This window comes from Peromyscus maniculatus, chromosome 4 (genome assembly GCF_049852395.1).
Source record: "Peromyscus maniculatus bairdii isolate BWxNUB_F1_BW_parent chromosome 4, HU_Pman_BW_mat_3.1, whole genome shotgun sequence".
Taxonomy (NCBI): Eukaryota; Metazoa; Chordata; class Mammalia; order Rodentia; family Cricetidae; genus Peromyscus; species Peromyscus maniculatus.
Window position 1 is genome coordinate 7,316,327 of NC_134855.1, and position 22,489 is coordinate 7,338,815.

The 22,489-nt window shown below is 48.4% G+C and overlaps 1 protein-coding gene across 2 annotated transcripts in view; it reads left to right on the top strand.

The window, feature by feature from the left end:
- Positions 1-8,218: 8,218 nt before the first annotated feature.
- Positions 8,219-22,489, top strand: part of Stxbp1 (syntaxin binding protein 1) — a 62,494-nt gene continuing 48,223 nt past the window's right edge. The window contains exon 1 of one of the 2 annotated variants that reach the window (XM_015990969.3): positions 8,219-8,432. In XM_015990969.3, coding sequence (XP_015846455.1) covers positions 8,396-8,432 — 37 coding nt within the window. In that variant the 5' untranslated portion in view covers positions 8,219-8,395. The remainder of the gene's footprint in view (positions 8,433-22,489) is intronic. The other variant, XM_006998039.4, reaches the window with a different exon arrangement.

A 22,489-nucleotide genomic window follows, 5' to 3' on the forward strand; every position in this document is an offset into this window, starting at 1 on the left:
GATCCCAGCACTCGGGAGGCAGAGGCAGGGCGGATCTCTGTGAATTCGATACCAGCCTGGGCTACAAGGCCAGTTCCAGGACAGTCTACACAGAGAAACCCCATCTCCAACAACAAAAACAATGGTTATTTTATTAATTGCTATTAATTATTGATTAGATTTCACTTCCTCTCTCAGTGTTCAGGGTCATTTTAAACTGGCCAGAAATAAAACACAGAACAAAACAAACCGATTTCCTCCCTTGGAGTGCAAGCTTCCTCAGGGACTCAACCACAGCTTCATCTATATAAAAGCATGAACTGTTCTCTGAGACCCAAGGTGTAAAACCTGCCAAGTTTTCCAAACCAGATAAAAACAGCTCCAAGCCGTCTCCATAGAGTCCACTGAGACTTCTAACGTGTGGCGCCTCCCATTGTTCCTGGGTTGTCTCAGGGCCATGGGCCTTGCCTGTCCAGGCAATGAGCTGCCCATGTCTTAGTCTTAGTCCTCAGTGCATGCAAAGCGCTGGCCCACTGTCTCTATCCACTGCCCAGAGCAGGCTGAGCAAAGGGACCGCTCCTGTAGTCGGCCCCCCTCACCCTTCTGCAAAGTGGTGCCCACCAGGGGGCGCTGTGGGAATGGGGGTACATCAGTGACTGTGGCTTCTCTTTCTGTGGGTGACCTCTTCCTTTGGATTCCCTGAGTTTTAAAGCAGGTAGCCTGGGGATGAATGTGACCCTCTGATAGGATGTGTTTGCCCCAGAGTGGTATCGGCATTCTAATTTGAGGGGTACAGGGCTGGGGAAATCTTGCACATGTTTCCATTGCAGGGGTTACGGAGATGGCTCAGCAGTTAAAATTAGTTACTGGTTTTGCAGAGGACCCTAAGGTTGGCTCCCAGCACCTACATCAGGTGGCTCACATTTAACTATAACCCCAGATCCAGGGGAATCCGATTTCTCTGGCCTCTGAGGGCACCTGCACTCGCACGCACAGAACCATACACACACACACACACACACACACACACACACACACACACACACAGAATTAAATGCTTTGTTTGTTTGTTTTTTTTGAGACAGGGTTTCTTTGTGTAGCCTTGGCTGTCCTGGAACTTGCTCTGTAGACCAGGCTGGCCTTGAACTCAGAGATCTGCCTGTCTTTTCCTCCCAAGTGCTGGGATTAAAGGCATGTACCACCACCGCCTGGCTAATTAAATGCTTTTTAAAAAAATCTAGGGTTGGGGATTTAGCTCAGTGGTAGAGTGCTTGCCTAGCAAGCGCAAGGCCCTGGGTTCGGTCCTCAGCTCCAAAGTAAAAAAAAAAAAAAAAAAAATCTGCAAATCCCATTGCACGCCTGGATGTGGTGGTCCACACTGATAATACCAGCACTTGGTAGGTGAAGGCAGAAGGCTCCAGAGTTCAAGTTCAACCTTCCTGCATAGAAAGTTCAAGGTCAGCCCTAGGTAGCATGAGACCCTGCCTACCTGCCCTCTACCCATCTATTGTAGCATTTCAACACCCAGAGGTGTTGTATAATTTCTTCTACGATCTCTGTGGAAATCACTGCCTGGATCTGAATACGAATTGTTCCCTTAGGCAAAACACACACACACACACACACACATACACACACACACACACACACACTCTGTCAGCCTGAGGGCAAAGTCCCAGACCCAAGTGCCACAGGCCCAGCTCTTCTCTGCATGTCTCTGTGTGGATGGGTGGTGACAAGGCAGACACATCACTTTTTCCATCTTAAAACATTTATTTTATGTGTACATGTCTGAGTGCACACATGTGCACCATGTACACACAGGAGTCAGAGGAGGCTGAAAGTCATCAGATCCCCTGGAACTGGACTTCCAGAGGGTTGTGGGCTGGTGTAGGGGTGCTGGGAATCAAACCCGGGCCTTCCAGAAGAGCAGCACATGCTGTTAACTGCTGGGTCATCTCTCCAGGCCTCTCCCGTTGACTTTAGAGACTGCTCCTGGGCCAGAGAGATGGCGCTCAGTGGGTAAAGGCTTTGCGGCCGAGGCTGCTGACCTTTTTGATTCCTACATCTCACAAGGTGGAAGATTAAATCAGTTCACACAAGCTATCTTCTGAACTCCACAAGTGCACCTGCAAGGACACATACAACACAACACACACACACACACACACACACACACACACACACACACACACACGAATGAATAAATAAATGGTTTTCGTTTTTTAAGAGAGAAATTGTTCCTAAAACGGTGCAGGGAATGGTGACTGTAATAGTCCAGCAATCAGGGGAGAGGGTGCAGTGGGCACAGAAGAACGCAGCTGGCCATGCAGCTTTGAAGCAGAGCGAGGCAGGTGTAAGCCCCAGAGAGAAGTGGCTCACGCTCCGCACTCAGGGCTTGATCTCTGTCAGGGCAGCGGGTTGCTTCGCTCCCTAATTCACCCCATTCCTATTTCTTGCTTTTTTTTTTTTTTTTACTCTCGGACCCTCCAGGCAGCTCCCTCATAAACTGCGCTCAGCCCCAACCTCTCTCCCGCTTACCATTCTGTTCATCTGGCCAGCTCTCCGCATCACGTGACCCGAGCGTAACTCACAGGATTCTTCCCACGCCGGCTGTAGGTTTGCAGCGGGCTCTGCAGAGGCTGCGGGCTACGCATGCGTAGCTGTAGGCGCACCTGCGCCTCTGCTGGCGGGGGAGGCCAGACCTCTAAGCGTCCTGCCGCATCATCCCAGTCTGGTCGGGGGTTGGGGATGAGGGTGGGGGGTAAGATGAAGCGATGGACAGGGAACCTGATTGGGCCCAAACTCTCGAGATGATCTGGTTCTTGCTGCTGATAGACTCGTAACAAGCTGCCCACAGAGTCAAACCTCTCCTTCTTCTAGGACCTTGGGGCTGTGTCCTGGGCTCTGCAGTTCTCCCACTGGGCATCAGGAAGTCACAGCCGGAGCAGAGTTACCAGTCTGCACTTACAGCCTTATGACCTTGGCCAGATGGCTTGACGTTGGCGGCTCCGAGAAAATAATAGTATCATTGACCTTACAGAATAGGAGTGAAGGTCCAGTGAAAATTACTGGGTGTTTTGTGCAGTGTGGAACTCTCAGCCAATGCAGAATACAGATGGGCGTGGCAGCTCACCCATAATCCCAGGACTCAAGAGGCTGAGGCAGAAGGATGGCTAGTTTGAGGCCAGCCTGAGTTACCTAGGGAGACTCTGTCTCAACACTCTCCCCACCTAAATACAGAGGGTGTGCTGTCTGTCTGGGAGAGATTGCACACTGTTGTGGTGGTCATTGCCCTGGATTCTCAGAGCCACCCTGAGAGAGAGCGGCTTCACAGATAGGGAAATCGAGGCTGAGAGATGCCAGGAAGCCTGGGGCCAGGTGATAGATTCCACACCAGCATGATCTCAAAGTCAGGGTAGAGATCTTTATTTTTCTAATAGGATTTCGTTAAGTTCAGGCTGCCCACAAGCTTGCTGTGTAGTCAAGGATGAAAGGATCATCTCAGACTCTAATTCTCTTCCCTTCTTTTGCCTCCACCTCCCATCTGCTGGGATTATAGGAGCCGGCACCCACCAAAGTCAGGGCTCGTTGGTGACATCACAGCTTGTCATTCCACTTGCTCTTTGAACTGTCATTTAAAAAAATAGCATCCAGTCTGCTTTTAGCTGTCACCAGGGAACATCCCAGGTACACACACCTGCAGAAAACAATCTTTTTTGATCCCTCCTTCTACTGAAGATAAGGAACTGCTATATTTGCTGTGATCTTTAAGGAGGTCCCGTGTGCAGAGGACCACACCACCTGGAAGACCCTGAGCACAGTGGCCAGGCCCACCCTGGGAGCTCTGCCTTCCAACCGGACCCTTAAGCTCTCTGATGTAGTCACAACGGACCCCCTTGTCCTGGGGAAACCGAGCTCTTTTCTGCCGCTGGGTCTTTCCACCTGCTGTGGTTTGCCAGGACGCTCTCCCATTCCCTCCTGCCACCTTTTCCTCGGCTCAGGGAGCCCACTCTGGTGGCAGCCTAGCCCCTTCCTCGCTCACGCGCCCTGTCACCCGCTTTCACGGACATCTTTCCTGTTTTGGCATTTCCCAGAATGCACGACTTTCTCAATGCTCTCTGCCCTTGCCACAGGTCCCCCTCCAGGGCAGGAATCATGCCTTGCAGCCCTGGCTTGGGCATCTGATGGCACTCAGTTAACCCTTAGTGGCCCACTTGATTGGAGGAAGGGCAGTTGAGCACTCAGCATCCCTTCTCCCTAAGAACAAGGGATTTCTCAAGCTTCTAATTCATGTCTCCGTGGCAGATGCATTAACTGTAGAGTCTCTGTTGACACATGCCAGCTGGTTAAGGAAGGAGCATGTGGTGTCACAACTGTACTCGGGGTTCCCTCACATTTCCACACACTATCTCCTTCTCCAGATGCACCCAGAATCTACTAATGTGTTCTGTAAGCCAAGCAGAACGGAGACTTGGAGAGAAGATCTATTGTGCCTTCCCTCTAGGAAGGAAGGAAAAGGTTCTTAGGCGTAGAGGCCAGATGTCTGGGCTCCTTTTCCTGTTGCTATGATAAAATATCCGGACAAAAGTAACTTAAGAAGAGAAGATTTATTTTGGTTCACAGTTCAAGGGGAAGGCCATCATGGCAGTATAGGGATAAAGGTAGGCGCTTGAGATGGCTGGTCACATTGTGTCCACAGTCGGGAAGCAGAAAGCACTCAGCTCACAGCCTAGGGGATGATGCCAACCACTGTGGGTAGGCCTTCCCACCTGAATTAACCTAATCACCATAATTTCCCACAGGCATGCCCAGAGACTACCCTAATCAAGATAATTCCTCACAGGCCTACCTGGGGGCTTGCCTTACTGATTCCAGATCCTGTCACATTGACAGTCAGCACTACCCATTACACCAGGATCTGGCACTGGTGTCTTGAACACATTGACAGTCAGCACTACCCACTACACCAGGATCTGGCACTGATGTCTTGAACAAGAACACATGGTCTCTTAGGTTTGGCCACAATTCACTTCCTGACCTTGGAACATTCTTCCTTAGGCTTTACCTTCTCTTCTTGCTGTACAGTATAAAACAGTGGTTCAGAATTCAAATTATAGCATTGTGTTACTAGGGGCCGGGGCTGTAGCTCGGTTGGTAGACTGATTGCTTTAGCGAGGTTCCTGAGCACGACATAAATCAGGCTTGGTGGTGCATGCCTCTCGTCCCAGCTTCTGGGAGGTATTTGACAGGAGGGTAAGGGATTGAAGGTCATCCTGAGCTACATATCAAGTTGAAGGCTAGCCTGAACTACAAGAGCCCCTGCCTCAAAAGAAAAAAAAAGTCTCATGCCAGGGTGTAGCTGGAGAGCTTTTCTCTCCAGGTCCCACCAAGTCCTGCCAGTCCCAGAGCCCACTTATAAAATAAACACACAGACGCTTACATTATTTAAACTGCTTGGCCATTAGCTCAGGCCCATCACTGTCTAGCTCTTACTCTTATATTTAGCCCATTTTTATTAGTCTATACTTTGCCACGTGGCTCGTGGCTTATTGGTACCTTACATCTTGCTTGTCCTGGCGGTGGCTCCAGGCAGTCTCTCCCCGTGTCTTCCTGTTCCCTCAATTCTCCTCTCTGTTAATCCTGCCTATACTTCCTGTCTGGCTACCAGCCAATCAGTGTTTATTTATACAGAACGATATCCACAACACCAGGAGCTGGTTCACACACAACTTTCATCCCAGCACCTAGGAGGCAGAAGCAGGTAGATTTCTGTGAGTTCCAGACCAGCCAGTGCTACATAGTGAGACCCTGTCTAAATAAATAAAACATTTGTTTTAAAAATAATTGAGTTGCTATTTGGTCACTACTCAAAGCAGTCTCTCTGAATCTCAGGGTCCTTGTCTGTCTTTTTATTTTATTTTATTTTATTTTATTTTTAAGATTTCCATTTTTAAAGCCGGGCGGTGGTGGCGCACGCCTTTAATCCCAGCACTCGGGAGGCAGAGCCAGGTGGATCTCTGTGAGTTCGAGGCCAGCCTGGACTACCAAGTGAGTCCCAGGAAAGGCGCAAAGCTACACAGAGAAACCCTGTCTCGAAAAACCAAAAAAAAAAAAAAAAAAAAAAAAAAGATTTCCATTTTTATGCCTGCATGTTTTGCCTGCATGCATGTTGATGTGAAAGTGCCAGATTCACTGGGACTGGAGTTACAGACAGTTGTGAGCTGTAATGTGGGTGCTGGGAATTGAACCCTGGTCCTTTGGAAGAACAGCCAGTGCTTTTTTTTTTTTTAAGATTTATTTATTCATTATGTATACAGTGTTCTGCCTATATGACAGAAGAGGACACCAAAATGAATTATAGATGGTTGTGAGCCACCATGTCGTTGCCAGGAATTGAACTCAGGTCCTCTGGAAGAGCAGCCAGTGCTCTTAACCTCTGAGCCATCTCCCTAGCCCCCTTGTTGGTAAAATAATCACTTAATTTTTGAATGATATGCAGAAAGGGTCCCACATCACAGGGCTGTTCCCATTGACGGGGTATTCACTGATTTCACTTCTACATCTCCTGGCTTTTGTGATTTTTTTTTTTTTAATTTGTTTTGGTTTTTCGAGACAGGTTTTCTGTGTAGCTTTGTGCCTTTCCTGGATCTCACTCTGTAGACCAGGCTGGCCTTGAACTCACAAAGATCTGCCTGGCTCTGCCTCCTGAGTGCTGGGATTAAAGGCCTGTGCCACTATGCCCGGCTTTGTGATATTTATTATTGTTATTATTATTATTATTATTATTATTATATTGTTATTATTTTGGTTTTTCAAGACAGGATCTCTCTATGTAGCCCTGGCTGTCCTGGAACTTGCTCTGTAGACCAGGCTGGCCTTGAGTTCAGGGATCCTCCTGTCTCTGTCTCCCAAGTGCTGAGATTAAAAGTGTGTGCCACCACACGAGGCTCCTTTGTGATTTTTCTTTTTAAAATTTTTTTTGTAGATTTATTTATGTATGTATTTTATGTATGTGGGTGTTTTGTATGCATGTATGCACACCAGAAAAAGGCATTGGATTCCATAAGACTACAGTCCAAGACAGTTGTGACCACCATGTGGATGTGGAACTCAGGGCCTCTGGAAGAGCAGCCAGTGCTCTTAACCGCTGAGCCATCTCTCCAGCCCATCGTTTGTGATTTTTAAATTAGCTGGACTTGTTAGTTTCTCTTTGATGCTCATTGCACTGTCTGGGCTCAAACCCAAGGCCTTGCACATAGCAAGCTCCTGTTCTACACTAAGATACCTCTCCCACTCATTTTCCATATTTCAAAAGCAATCCCTGCTGGGTGATGGCACACACCTTTAATCCCAGCACTTGGGAGGCAGAGGCAGGTGGATCTCTGTGAGTTCAAGGCTAGCCTGGTCTACAAAGCAAGTTCTAGGACAGCCAGGGCTACACAGAGAAACTGTCTCGGAAAAAAAACAAAAAAAACAAAAAAAAAAAGCAATCTTCTTCACTAACAAATACAGCACAGTGAAAACCTGTACGTGACCATTTGAGTAATGTAGACTCCAGGAAGAAGATGCTGAGTCCAGAGTTGACTCTATAACATTTTCTAATTAGATTTGGATCTTGGAAACTACTGGATTTGTAACACGTCTTGGGCAAAAGTGCAGGCTCAACATACAGAATATAAGCTTACACATCGTCATGGGAAACAATATTTATTAGTGAATGATAGATAATGGCACAGCAGCTAGCGCCTCGGGTGTTTGTTTTTGCACCTGAAAACGAAGATTTCCATTATGTTCCATTATTACGTGAATTTAGAAAAATGATGCCTGAAAGGTGCGTGGCACAGAGCTTAGTGCTCGGCCAATGATGGGTAAAGAGACACAGGGATGGTTTTGATGTACTGTGAGCGTATGTTGTGGCCGGGAATGGGTACAGCTAATAAGAATCTGTCCTCGGAGTTCTTTATGTTGGCAGGGGAAAATGGAAGGCTCCCAGAAAGCAGAAAGAGCATCCCAGCCTGTTTTTCGGGATTCCCATGGCCTGGGCTGCCAGTGCAGAGCTGATGGAGGGGACTTTAGGACCCTGAGCCCGGGCGCCAGGGGAGGACGCCCCGGAGCCCATCCGCATCCCCGAGGGCGGGGCTTCACGCCCGGGCCGTGCTACGATTGGCGGGAGCGGGCGGGTGACGATGACGGCTGGCGCGAGGCCCCGCCCCCGCCTCCCCGCCCCTCCCGCGCGCGCCGGCCGCTCGGCAGCCTCGCTCTGGCCCGAGTCGCGCCCCCGCGCCGAGTCCGCGCGTCAGTCGGTCCCGAGTGCGGCTGCGGGGCGACGGGCTGCAGACAGCGGGGCGCGCGGCCCGGGGGAGGTGACCGTGTCGCGGGAGGAGCGTCGGAGCCCGGAGACTCGCACAACGCCATGGCCCCCATTGGCCTTAAGGCGGTGGTCGGAGAGAGTAAGTGGCATCGGGGTGCTGCCCGGTAGTTCTGGCCTCTGGCCGGTGGGACCCGTTATCCAGGCGCCGCCCTCCCGGGCGAGAAGCCCCTCGGGCTTCCTGCGGCTAGCAGGCTTCCCTGACTCACGCTTCTCCCCATCCCCTCTTCACCTCGATCCTGCTCACCCTAGACGCCTCCTCAGTCTCTATTCCTCCATCTCCTTTTCATCCCATCCCTCCTCCTCTTCACACCTCGCCTCCATAAACATCCCGTTTTCCTCTTTATCTCCATCACGCCACCTCTCCTTCATCCCATCTCGTCTCCTCTCTCTCCCTCTTCACCCCAGACCTCGTCTCTCCCTCCCCCATCGGAGCCTTTATCCCCTCCAGCCCATTAGCCCCCTCTGCAGTATCACCCTGCTGCGCCCCAACTCTTCTCCACTCGCGTTCCTTTCCACCCGTCTCCCTTCCTTGCATTTCCTCCTGCATTTCCAGAGCTCCTGATTCCGCTCTTTCCCCCCCTGTCTCCAATCCCTCCCTCTTTCCCACCCTCCCTCGTGAATCGTGACGAACGGAGCCTGGCCTGCGTCCTCCTCCCTCCCTCCCTCTCCCGGGATCAGGGCGCTGTCCCCGGCTGCAGAGACCCACCTGGGAGCGGCTGGGCGCGCGCCGCCTGGGCTACCCTGCCAGCTGGGGAGGGGACGCGGGTTTTCCTGCCGCGCTGCTCTGGCTGGGCTGGGGTCGCGGCGATCTCCCCGCCTCCCCTTCCCGGGGCTGGACTTCAAGGGCGGGGTCTTAGCGGGGTCCGGACCCTTGGAAATCCCGAGGGAAAAGGGGAGCGCTTGAGTGTCGCGGGAGGAGTGGCCCCGCCAGCGCCGCAGTCTGCAGTGTCGCTGCTTGCGGGACTCGGCCCCGGGCGTCGCTGCGGGGAAGATATGATTGTTTTTGGGTTTGCATGAAAGGCACAGCAGACATTTTAAATTTCATTTTTTTTATTTATTTTTATATTGGATGGTGAGCGTCGACGTGAGGGCGGGTTGTGGTTATTTAAAAAGGCGTTCTCAAATAAGATGGGTGACCTAGGTAGAAAAATAATGCCTCTTCAATATTTTGACACGTCTTTATAATGAAAAGGCGTGAGGGTCGGTTGCTGTGGCTTTCGCTACCTGCTTTTAGAGTAAGGGAAAATGAAAGTGCCTTTTCCCTGCAGGAGAGGTGGAAATTTACAGTTTCCTTTTTCAGTGAGCCTCTCCTAAGATAGCTTGCTCTTGCCCCCCTCCCCCATCAAATGCAGCAGCGTAACTGTTGAGCGAAGCAACTGCTCTGCTTTTATTCTCTTGAGTGGTATATGGGGTACACTCTTTTGGTGGAATCTAGCCGTGTGCAACGTTTCCTGATCTAATATATCAGAAGAAATTGTTATAAAAACAAAACCTAAAATGGACTTTTTTTTTAAATGCTCACACTAGCACCCATGCTGTAAAGGTTACTTGAACTGTTTTCTGAGGAAAATCACTGTTTAAGCCTGGGAGGATCCATAGGGATTTGCTAATGTCAACATCTTCATTTTTGCCCATGGGAAAGAAAATGAGGCTTGGAGCAGTTAAATGACTTGTTGAAATCATTGTTAATTAATTTCTTTTTAAAACCTGGTATCCATTTCCTTGCAACTTAAGTAAAAAAATAACTTCTTTGCTTTCTATATACATAGTTTCCTCTTAATAACCCTTTCCAAGGGGTGGAGGTGTGGGGTGGAATGTCATGCCTCATTCCTTCCAGGTGTTATATTTGAATACTACAATTGAAAATAAAATACAGCCTGGTGGTGGTGCACATCTTTGATCCCAGCACTCAGGAGGCAGAGCCAGGTGGATCTCTGTGAGTTCCAGGCCAGCCTGGTCTGCAGAGCGAGATCTAGGACAGGCACCAAAAACTACACAGAGAAACCCTGTCTTGAAAAATAAAAAAAGGAAAAAAAGAAAAAGAAAACACATATTATAGAATGCCCCCCATAAGACAGAGTCTCTATAGTCCAGGCTGCTGGCCCAGAGGGCACTATGTAGCCTTAACTGGCTTTGAATTTATCTTAATCCTCCTGTCTCAGCTTCACAAATGCTAAGATTATAGGTGTGAGTCACCCTGTGCAGCTATTTTTTGTTTATTTGACACAAAGTCTCACTTTGTAGCCCTGGCTAGCCTGGTACTTGCTACCCAGAGCAACCTAGCTTTGAATTCATGGGAATCCTCCTGCCTCAGTCTGCCAAATGCTGGGATTGCAGGCTTGCACCACCATGCCCAGCTGAGAAGTCAGGTTTTGCATCCTTTTGCCAAGACCCTGGATTCTGTAGCTGTCACAGAAGCCTTGCCTTGCCTCTTTTAGAAGTAAGCGTCAAGATTAAAAAAAAGTCAGTGTGCAATATGGTCAAAATTTCTTTCGAAACAAAGTGAAACTGCGGTGTACAAAAATAAACCCAATTTTACCAAAAAAAAAATGTGAATGTGTGAACAGGCTTCTATTCCTGTGACAATTGAGTTAGGCATGTGCTTTAGGAAAATACATCTTGAATCCTATTTTAATGCTACCTCCTAATTTTTGGTGGGGTTTCTACTTCGACTTTTTTCTTCCAAAAATTAAGAGTGAAATAAAGATGTTTTTTTCTTGTTTGCTGTCCTGAGAACAGTCTAAAGTAGCCCAGGTGAGTCTGGGGCTGGCTGAGTACGAGCTAAGTCCTGATCTCTGGCTTCACCCCTGGAGTGTGCTGCCCCTGCCTCCTTTTAAGCAGTGCTGCGGATTGAACCCTAGAACCTCTGCCCTTCGAGCTACATCTGTAACTAAAGCTGCTTTTTAAAAACCAGTTAAAGTGACACCTTCATAGCCTGGTCCTCTTGATCTGAATTAGCATCCCGTAATCACTGTCTCAGGGTTGCTGGGTCTGTGATCAAACACCATGACCAAAATCGACTTGGGGAGCAAAGGGTTTATTTGGCTTACAACTGTCACATCATCATTGAAGGAAGTCAGGACAAGCAGGATCTCGGAGGCAGGAACTGATGCAGAGGACATGGAGGGGTGCTGCTTATTCCTTTCTTACAGAGCCCAGGCCCACCAGCCCAGGGGTGGCCCACCCACAGTGGGCTGGGCCCTCCCACTTCAATCAGTAATTAAGAAAACGCCCTACAAGCTTGCCCGCAGCCCCGTCGTACAGCGGCATTTTCTTAATTGAGACACCACCACCCCCTCTGATGGCTGCAGCTCGTGTCAGGTTGACAGAGACGAGCCAGCACAGCGGTTTTCATGATAAGGAAAAAATGGTCTTGCTTGTTTTGGTTTGTTTATTTTGGTTAGGGGAGGCCCACATTTGCTGAATGAACGATGTCATTTTGGATGTGAATAAACGTGCTTCTGAAGCCTTGCCTTCTCTATGCTCTGCTCCACTCTAAGCCGGAGCCTTGCACATGTGCAGTGCCAGCCCCAGTGCCCCCCTGGTCCCTTCAGAGTTGAGCGTCACTGGATAGCCCCCAGCTGTAGGTGTAAGAAAAGAGGACAGGGTGGACTTGGCGACTTATTCTACAGACTTTTAGAGCTTCCTAGGAACTATGGGAGTTTCACAGCTGAAAGCTGAGTGAAACACAGGTCTGTGCCAAGCAAGCATGGTGGCATATGGCCTTAATTCCAGCACTTGGGAGGCAGAGGCAGGCAGATCTCTGCAAGTTCCAGGCCAGCCTGGGCTACAGAGTGAGACTCTGTCACAAAAACAAACGACAAAAGCCTTAAAACCAAAAACAACAAAGTAGGACTAGTTACACTGTTGTGACAGACGGCAGCACGCTCTGCTTCTCCAGCAAGCACACTTTCGGACCTGCTCGTTGTATTGCACTTGTGTGTGTTGGTCTTGCCCAACTAGTTTCGGAAGTTTCTTCAGGGGGGAATATATACAGGTGTCTTGCTCTTATGTCTGTCCTCAATGTATGATTTAGGTGCTGGTACCCAGTCCATGTTGCACAAATAACTAATAAGAAAGAGAATAGACTCAGTAATTAGAATTATGGGGGAAATTCAGACCTTGTGCCAGCTGGGATTATGGGTTCTTGTGACACCATGCCAGCTTTTTAGTGGGGATGAATTCAGGTCCTCATGCTTGCCCAGCAAGGGTTTACGAGCTGAGCTATCTTACGAATCTATAGAGCTATCTGTCTGTCTGTCTCTCTGTCTGTCTGCCTGTCTGTCTATCTATCTATCTATCTATTTCGGGGCTCTGGCTTGATTTTTAAAATGACATTTATTTACTTGTTTGGGGTGGGAGTGTGCCACAGAGCATGTGGAGGTAAGAGGGCTTTCAGAAATCAACCCCCTCCTTTCACCATGTGAGTCACAGGGATCAACCCCAGGTCAGGGTTGACTGCAGGTACCCTAGTCACTGAGCCATCTTGCTGACCCAGGGCTGTGGTTTTTAATTTTTTATTTTATTTATTTATTTATTTATTTATTTATTTATTTATTTATTTATTTATTTATTTATTTATTTATTTATTTATTTTTTGGTTTTTTCCAGACAGGGTTTCTCTGTATAGTTTTGCACCTTTCCTGGAACTCGCTTTGTAGACCAGGCTGGCTTCGGACTCACAGAGATCCACCTGCCTCTGCCTCCCGAGTGCTGGGATCAAAGGTGTGTGCCACCACCGCCCGGCGGTTTTTAATTTTTTTTTTTTTTTTTTGGTTTTTCGAGACAGGGTTTCTCTGTGTAGCTTTGCGCCTTTCCTGGAGCTCACTTGGTAGCCCAGGCTGGCCTCGAACTCACAGAGATCCGCCTGGCTCTGCCTCCCGAGTGCTGGGATTAAAGGCGTGCGCCACCACCGCCCGGCCTGGTTTTTAATTTTTAAAAAACAATTTATTTTTATTCTATGTGCATTGGTGTCTTGCCTGCATGTATGTTTGTGTGAAGGTGTTGGATCCCCAGAAACTGGAGTTTCAGACAGTTATGAGCTGCCGTGTGGGTGCTGGGAATTGAACCCGGGTCCTCTGGAAGAACAATTAGTGCTCTTAACCTCTGAGCCATCTCTCTAGCATCCTTTAATTTTTTTTTAAGATTTATTTTTATTTGTGTGTCCTGAGTATATAGATGCCTGTGGGATCCTAAAGAGGGTGTCAGACCCTCTGGAGCTGGATTACAGGTGGTTGTGAGCCACTAGGTGGGTGCTGGGATTCAGATGCAGGTTCTCTGGAAGATCTGTCTCAATAAACAGACAGGTAGACAAACAAAAACAAAGTCTAGCAGTCAAATATCTGTGAGTTCAAAGCCAGCCTGGTCTACAAAGTGAGTTCCACGACAGCCAGGCTGCTTAAAAAACAAACAACAACAGTAACAAAACCAGACAGCCCAAACCAAAACCAATTCCAAATTCTCTCCTGCTGTTCCCTGTGGACAGTTTTCCTCCCGCCCTCAGCTCCTGACAACCACTGAACTTCTTCCGTCCCCTTAGTTCTGCTTCTCCCAGCATGCCGTGTCAGTGGAACGGAGCTGACGGAGCATGCAGCTCGTTGTCTTTTGTTTGGTTTTCTGAGACAGGGTCTCTCTGTGTAGTCCTGGCTGTCCTGGAGCTCGCTCTGTAGACCAGGCTGGCCTTGAACTCAGAGATCCATATGCCTCTGCCTCCCGAGTGCTGGGATTAAAGGTGTGTGCCACCTCCTGGCTTTTAAAATGTGATTTCTGGGGCCGGGGAGTGCCTCAGGTGGTAAAGTGCCTGCTGTGGGACCCTGAGGACCTGAGTTCAGATCCCAGCACCCAGGTGAAAATGGCAGGTCTGGTCACGTGGGTCTGTAACCCTAGCTAGGAGGGTGTGGATGGAGGAGACAGATGGATCCCTGGACCGCACTGGCCAACCAGTCTACAATTCTGAGCTGTAGGCACAGAAACTGTTCTGCAAGTTAAGGTGGATAGTGACAGCAGAAGACACCGGTGTTGGCCTCTGATCTCATTTGTTCACACAAACATGTACTTTCATGCACAGGTGTACACACACACACACACACACACACACACACATACACACACACACACACACACCAAGTATATACATTTTTAAAAACTTTCTTTCATCCAGCATGGTAGTAGTACATGCTGGCAATCTCAGCACTAGTGAGGCAGAGGCAGGAGGATTGCAGCAAGTTCTAGGCTACACTAAACTGCATGAAAAGTTTGAAGCCATCCAGGACCATGTGAGACCCTGTTTCAACTGCCCTGCCCTCCCAAAGTGACGCCCTTCATACAGCGTCCTGCATTTCTGTTCTGCCGTAGCTGTTCCTTTCCATCCCTGACTACTGCTCTGTCATGTGGATGCCCCATCCTCCAGATCGAGGGCCTTTGACTGTCACTCAGAATTCTGAAATGGCAGTAACATGTTGTTATTCCAACCTGTGATGCCCAAAATTTCTCCTTGCCAGACGTGGTGGTATACAATTTACTGTCCACACTTGGAAGTTTGAGGCCAGCCTGGTCTACATAATAATTTTCAGGCCAACCTGTGCGACATAGTGAGACTCTGTCTTCTTGTGAGCTGTTGGTGTTTTGAGCTAGCCGTCTTGAGAGGCTCTGGTAGCTCACAGTTTGAGTTTGAATTTGCTGAGGGGTTTCCCATGTATTTCTGTGTGTCATTGGTGAAGTTTCCAAATCTTTGCATTGTTAACTAGGATGTTTGTTTTCCTATCATTGGGTCTTAGATCTTCAAATAGATACTAAACATGTGGTTTTCAAATGTCTTCTCGAATCCTGTGGTTTACTCAGTGTTTTTCAAAGAGCAGGAGTTCCTAATTTTGGTGAAATGTCATTTGTCACGTTTTTCTTATGGATTCTTTTTGGTTTCCTAAGAAATCTTTGTCTAGTTAAGTTCACAAAGAACCCCCAAGTTTTCTTCTAAAAGCCTTTACTGTTTGAGGTGTTTTATTTAGATTTGCTCATTTTGAGTTAATTCTTATACAACATGTGAGATATGGCCAAGGTTTATTTTTTTTCTCTGTGGTTGAATGTCTAACTGTCCTGCACCATTGACTGTCTTTGTGTGCCTGTTGACTGTCTCCGATTTAAAGTAAGTGTGGGAGCCTGTCCACATTGGGGTTCTTCCATTTTGTTCCTTTTTATAATCATTTTGGTTCATCCACTTGTCTGCAAACATTTTAGAATCAGCTTGTGGATTTCTGTTAAAAATTGGAATTTTTATTGTAATTGTGCTGACTCTATAGATCAGCTTAGGGAGCTCTGACATTTTAACATCTTGTTGAGTTTATTTGCTGTATTGCAGTGCGTATACCCAAATTCCTTGTTTACAAATAAGGGAGCCAGCACCATGATAAGGAGAAGTCCAGAATACAAGGTAAATGTACGATAATTAATTGTGTTTCCCTAAATTAGCAATGAATAATTAGAAAAATGTGAAATAAAAAATACTGCTTATAGAGCTGGGGAGTTGCGCTCCATGCTGGGATGCTTATCTTGCATTTGAGAGACCCAGGGTTAGGTTTCCAGTGTAGCCTTCCAACCACCTAAAAGTGAAGTGCTTAGGTATAAATTTAACAATATTTGCAGATCTGAGTGTTGAAAACCATAAATCCATGACAAAAGAAATCCTAGAAGGTGTAAATAGATATACCATATTCATGAATCAAGAAATTGTCACATTTATTTTATCTATTTTTTTCCCTCAAATTCTCTTGGTAAGTGCATATAACAGCAGTTCCTTGGCTGTTTTTAAGTACAACAGTTAACAGTTTTAACTAGATTTTTTTTTTTTTTTTTACATTTATTTATTTTGTGTCCTTCTCTCTGTGAGCACACCCAAGAAGGCAAAGGAGTCAGTTTTCTCCTTCCACCGTGTGGAGTGTGGAGACTGAACTGGGGTTGTCAGGCTTGGGGACAAGCGCCTTTACCTGCTGAGCCGACTCGCCAGCCCTCAGGATTTAATTTTCTGAGGAGCCCCCAAGCCACTGCACCACCCCACCACCTCCTCTTTCCTCAGTGTCCCTCTGCTCCTCCTTCCTCCCCGCCTTCCTTTCTTTGATGAGATCTTTCTATTTGTTCCAGACTAGCCTCAATTCTTAGGCTCAACTGTTCCTTCTACATCCTTTGAATATTTTCAAAAAAATAAAAACAACTTTCTTGATATAATAATTGTAATTTTATGTCTTTTTAGACATTTATTTTTAAATAAAATTATTATTATTATTATTATTATTATTATTATTATTATTATTATTTTGGCTTTTTGAGACAGGGTTTCTCTGTGTAGCCCTGGCTGTCCTGGAACTCACTTTGTAGACCAGGCTGGCCTCAAACTCATAGAGATCCGTCTGCCTCTGCCTCCCAAGTGCTGGGGTTAAAGGTGCACACTATCACCGCCCAGCTGTAAAATCATTTTGGGATGACTTCATTATGTCTTCATTCCCAGTTTATTTTATTTGTTATTATTTACGTATTTAACTTTGAGACAGTGTCTCACTGTGTGGCTCAGGCTGTCCTGGAACTCACAGCAGTTTTCCTGCCTCAACCTCCTTACTGCTGGGTTTACAGGTGTGCACCACCACACCCAGCTGTGCCTGGCTTCTTGGCATTTATTTCTAGATATCATCCTCCTTATTTGAACTGGTGTGATACGGTTTAAATTGGTGTAGAATTTCCCTAAGCAGTGGTTTAGGGCCCAAGTAGCATCCCTGTGTCTCTGTCCGTCCATCCTTCTGTCAGTCCGTCTGTCCGTTGTGGAGGTCTATCAACCAAGGGCATATTGTATTGATTGTCCATTGGAAAGGTTTCTTTCTGGCTTTTTTGGCACTTAGCACTCTGAGACAAACAGGTGTCTGGAGCTAATGAAATGCTTTTTGTTTGTTTGTTTGTTTTTGTTTTTTGAGACAGGGTTTCTCTGTAGCTTTGGAGCCTGTCCTGGACTAGCTCTGTAGACAAGGCTGGTCTCAAACTCACAGAGATCCACCTGCCTCTGCCTCCCCAGTGCTGGGATTACAGGTGTGCGCCATCACCACCCGGCGAAGTATGCTTTCTTTAGTGAAGTCATCTGGCCACATTTTATATAGTTACCTCTGGCAATTCAGCAGCCCTTGTGGTCCTGAGCTTGCCCTAGGAGAACTGTTCTTGGAATATCAGCTTTGAGGCCGATCAGAGGGACCCAGCTCTCCTAAGGGTGTTTGGCTAGAGGTTAGGTACTGTGAAGCGCTACTGAGCAAGCTCATTCCAGGATGGATCTTTTTTTTTTTTTTTTTTTTTTTTTTTTGGTTTTCCGAGACAGGGTTTCTCTTGTGTAGCTTTGCGCCTTTCCTGGATCTCACTTGGTAGCCCAGGCTGGCCTCGAACTCACAGAGATCCGCCTGCCTCTGCCTCCCGAGTGCTGGGATTAAAGGCGTGCGCCACCACCGCCCGGCCCCCAGGATGGATCTTATGGTAAGCATCCTTAATATGTTTCCTGTGAGTAAGTGAAGCTGTTGAGCAGGTATCCTGGCCTTGTGTTAGATAGCCGATCCACCCTTCCCCTGTCGATCAGTTAGCCTCTCAGCAGCAGCTAGACCACTACCATGGCAGCCCAGCTGCTTTGAACAGTTCACAGAAACTTAAGGGAACCTGCCTCAGGAGGCTCTGCTTTCGTCACAGCCTCTCCAGACAGCTTTGAGAAAGAGCCAGGAATGGGCTCTGCTGTGACGAGCCTCTGTGAGCTCTACGTGACTCTGTGAGCTAGTCTCAGTTAGGCTTGGAGGGGATGCCCCGCTACAGCAACTAATAATCAGAAAGCTGATGAGCAGTGCAGACGTGAGGCTTGTGATTGGTGGAACCCTGAGCCATGCACAGCCAAGACCATGGATGGTAGAAACTTTGTAAAGCATTCTATGCCCACCTTCCAGCTACCAAAGCAAAGGCTTTGTTTTCAGGTCAGTCTTTATACAAGATGTGAGGTATGGTCTCCCTTTGTTTTCAGGTCAGTCTTTATACAAGATGTGAGGTATGGTCTCCCTTTGTTTTCAGGTCAGTCTTTATACAAGATGTGAGGTATGGTCTCCCTTTGTTTTCAGGTCAGTCCAGGAAGCTTCTTTCCTGTGACCCAACCCAGGTATTACAACATCAGGCCAGAAAGGCCTCCTCCCAGCAGTCTGTGTTTATGTACTGTCTTTGGTTAGCCTTGGCTTTGATGTGTAGCCAGCGATGGCCTTGAACTCCTAATCCTCCTGCCTCACCCAGTGCCGGGATTACAGTATGCACCACCACGCCAGGCCCCACTGTGGCTGTTGTCATGAGTACTGAGGACTGACTGGGTTGGTGACACTAAGAACAGGTGCAAGTCGGGCTTTTACCCGGAGCAGCAGCAGCAAGAAAGTAGTTGAGGTCTAGAGAGCAGCTGGGACCAGAAACTGGGGAGCTGAGATGAGGGGGTTCTGCTTCAGCAGCAGGGCGGGGCAGAGCAGAGCCAAGACTGGAAGGTGAGAGACTGGGGAGAGCCAAGACTAAGTCCTGGTCGCTGGACAAGTTCAGAGAGCCATCGCTGGCTAAGAGCTGAGAGGTCCTGGCACCCACAGTGAGCTCTGGAGCTGTAACTCTGGCTGCCGAGTTACCAGCCTTCCATGCCAGGGCAATAAGCCTTTAACCTGAGCACCTAGAGATGCAAGTCTTGAGCCGGGAGCCTGCCCACAGCCCCCGCCTTTGAAGGGCTAGAACTTAGTCTGACCTGAGCAGTGAGGGCTGTAAGTCCCTGGCTTCTGACACCTACAGTCCTGAGCCTCCAGTTCTCAGGGCCCAGAGCTGCCAGCCCCTAGGTAGAGCTCCGTTCATAAGCCGTTGGCACTCAAGGGCTCAGGATGCCAACACCAAGGGAACTTGTCTAGTCATGAGTTCCATCCAGCAGAGCCGTGGAATCCTCATATCAACTGGCCATTGCTGCTTCTGCGTCTGGATCCATCTCCTCAGCTTGTCCTTTGATGTCACATGCATGCTGTAACGCACGTGCCTACCCGCATGCAATAAGTGAATGTAATTTAAGAAACAGGCCAAGCAGTGGTGGCCTTTAATCCCAGCACTCTCGAGGCAGAGGCAGGTGGATCTCTGAGTTTGAGGACAGCCAGGGCTACACAGAGAAAGCCTGTCTCAAAGAAACAAACAAAACAGAGAGAGAGAGAGAGAGAGAGAGAGAGAGAGAGAGAGAGAGAGAGAGAGAGAGAGAGAGAGAGAGAGAGAGAGCCAAAACATGAATCAATAAGAACAAAACCCCCAGCAGAGCCTGGTTGTGCAGGTGTGTGCTCGATTGGCCTGCAGAGTCAGTCTTTCTGTGGTGGCCTGTGGAGATGTCAGAACACTTAAGGACACACCTGGGTTTCACTCAGTGCTCTCCAAGGGGTCTGGAAGCCAGTGCTTTGTTCGTGAAACCACCATATGGACAGTCTGTTGGTGCTAGAAGCTGCACAGCAAGCTGATAGACGAGGGACTCTGGTCCTCCTGCCTGGCCTCCGCCGTGCTGGGAGATGGGCCTGGACCTCCAAGCCCGGGTAGGCCTAGTTCTGGTGGGGTCCAGGCTCGTGGTGGTAGCACAGCAGTGACCTTCCCTCACTGGGACCCATGGAAACAAGTAAGGACAAGGAGCCCTGTGAAAGAAGCAGCTAGCTGGGCAGAAGGTGGTGCCAGTGGGCCCGGGGAAGGCAAGCAGAGGAAGAACTGAGGTTGGCAAGGAAGAGGGGCCCAGGGTAGCTGGGCTGGGGAAGGGGAGAGGGGGAGAAGTCCAGGGGTGCTGGACTTCCTTAGCCTCCTGGGAGACGAAGGGCAAGAGAATCCTCAGGTTTGGGAGAACAGTGACTTCCCTAGGCACCTGTTACCGTCTCAAGAATGTGCTACGAGGCAGTGGGCAGGGCCATCAAAGGCCGGGAGAAGTCACAATGGGGTGCAGGCCGGGGGCCCGTAGATGACCTAAGTTGTTGGGGACAGTCAGACAGATGAGAGGCTGGCAATGTGGAGGCAGGAGAGAGACGCCGCCCGAAGGCTTGGGAGTCAGCAGGGAGGCAGGTCTGTCAGGCAGTGTCTGACTTTTTTGACTCACGGGCCCTTGTGCTTACTTCCTAGCGACCTTGAACCAGCTGCAGCTCTTGAGCTTGGGCAAGCCTCCACTTTCCAGTGAGGAGGCTTTGTAGCTGGACACTTGAGGAGAGTTCTCCTCTTGGTGCTTTCCAAGCATTAGAATCAGTCTCTGTCTGTGCTGACCTCATTGTTCCTGGTTGCTTGGAGGAGGAAGTGTGGATGTTTCACAACGTGGGGAAGGACAGGGTTTGTACTGTGCGAACATGGCATCAGACTGAGGGATCCTGGCCCTGGGAGGATCTGAGAAACCCCCCGGCTGGACTCTGACCCAGATGGGACTCAGATTGCTCTGCCTGTTGTGTGGATCAGCGTATCAGGCCTGTCCTTTGTGACTGTGGGGACAGGCAGCACTCTACTCATGTCTGGACTCCCAAGAGCCTGGAGGACTGCGGCAGTGGGGCAGAAAGGCAGCGTACACTGAGCTTAGATACAGCGTCTGTCGGATTTTCTAGCTGGTTCTGATCCAGTCCCACAGCCCCATGGTCTTCCCATAATGGCAGGAGGAACGGAGCTGCTTCCGCCTGGTAGCTCAAAGAGAAGAAGAACAAGGAGTGACCAAGCCCTGGCAGTGTCTTCTGAGGGGACTTTTAGTCTTTAGTGTAGCCGAGGGCATCCAGAGACACACCCTCCCTTATCGGGAGAAAAGTGAATCATGGGAGCTGAACAAGGGTCTGCTCTTTAAACGATAAGCCGCGAGGGCAAACCCTGGTAACTACTCAGCGGCAACAGTGGCCACCAGACTGGAGTCCTGGGTGCTGTGGCCTGAGTACACCACGCACATGCACACAATGACAAGCCACAAATGTTTACAAAATGACTGCCTACAGACTCATCTCGTTCTGGTGTAAAGGCGGCTGTCTTGGCATTTTAAGATGAAGCGGTCATGCCTCCATGAGTTTCCCAGTTTTCTTTCCTTAGACATTCTTAGGGTGGGTTACCTGCAGGGAAAGCGTCTTCAGTGGCTTCATCAGAGCATCCTCTCTGTGGAACTTCAGCTGTTTGGCTGTTCCACATCACGGTACGCAGACTTCCTTTTCTTTCCAGTTACCGATCTGGCTTTTACTGGTTTTACTGGTTTTCTCAAAGTTATCATTCTATTTTTTTTTTCTTTGCTCAAGTTTTTGTTTCTGCTGTTAGAGTCTATCAAAGTTTCAAATATTTTTTTTTGTATTACTCCCAAGTCTTGTTTCATGGATGCAGTAATTTTTAGGTCTTTCTCCTTACACACACACACACACACACACACACACACACACCCTGCCTAGTCTCAATTTACTCCATGTTTTTCTTTGTGTGTGTGTGTGTGTGTGTGTGTGTGTGTGTGTGTGTGTGTGTGTTAGTTTTGTTTGTTTTAGTGTCTGTTTTCTATGCAGGAAGTTTTCCTCAGATGTACAGCAAACTGTGTTGTTTGCTAATGGTGGTGGCACATCCCTTTAACCCCAGCACTAGGGAGGCAGAGGCAGGTGGATCTCAGTGAGTTCAAGGCCAGCCAGGCCCTACAAAGCGAGTTCCAGGACAGCCAGGACTGTTACACAGAGAAACCCTGTCTTGAAAAAATAAATAAATAGTGAGAGACACAGCAGTTGGGAGCTTTGAGCCTAAGGTAGCTGGGTTGGATGTGTTGTTGAGGGACCCCCAAAATCAATGTCTTTTCTTTTTTTTTTAAACAAAGTTTTTTTTTTGTTTTGTTTTTGTTTTTGTTTTTAAAGGTTTACTTATTTATTATGTATACAGAAGAGTGTGCCAGATCTCATTACAGATGGTTGTGAGCCACCATGTGGTTGCTGGGAACTGAACTCAGGACCTCTGGAAGAGCAGTCGGTGCTCTTAACCTCTGAGCCATCTCTCCAACCCTCAATGTCTTTTCTTAGACGCAAAGTCCCCAAGAAGTCTCCTTCTGCCTAAGAGACCACAATCTAGTTACAGGAATTCTGGGAACTAAACAGGTGAAGAAGGAAAGTGTAGGAA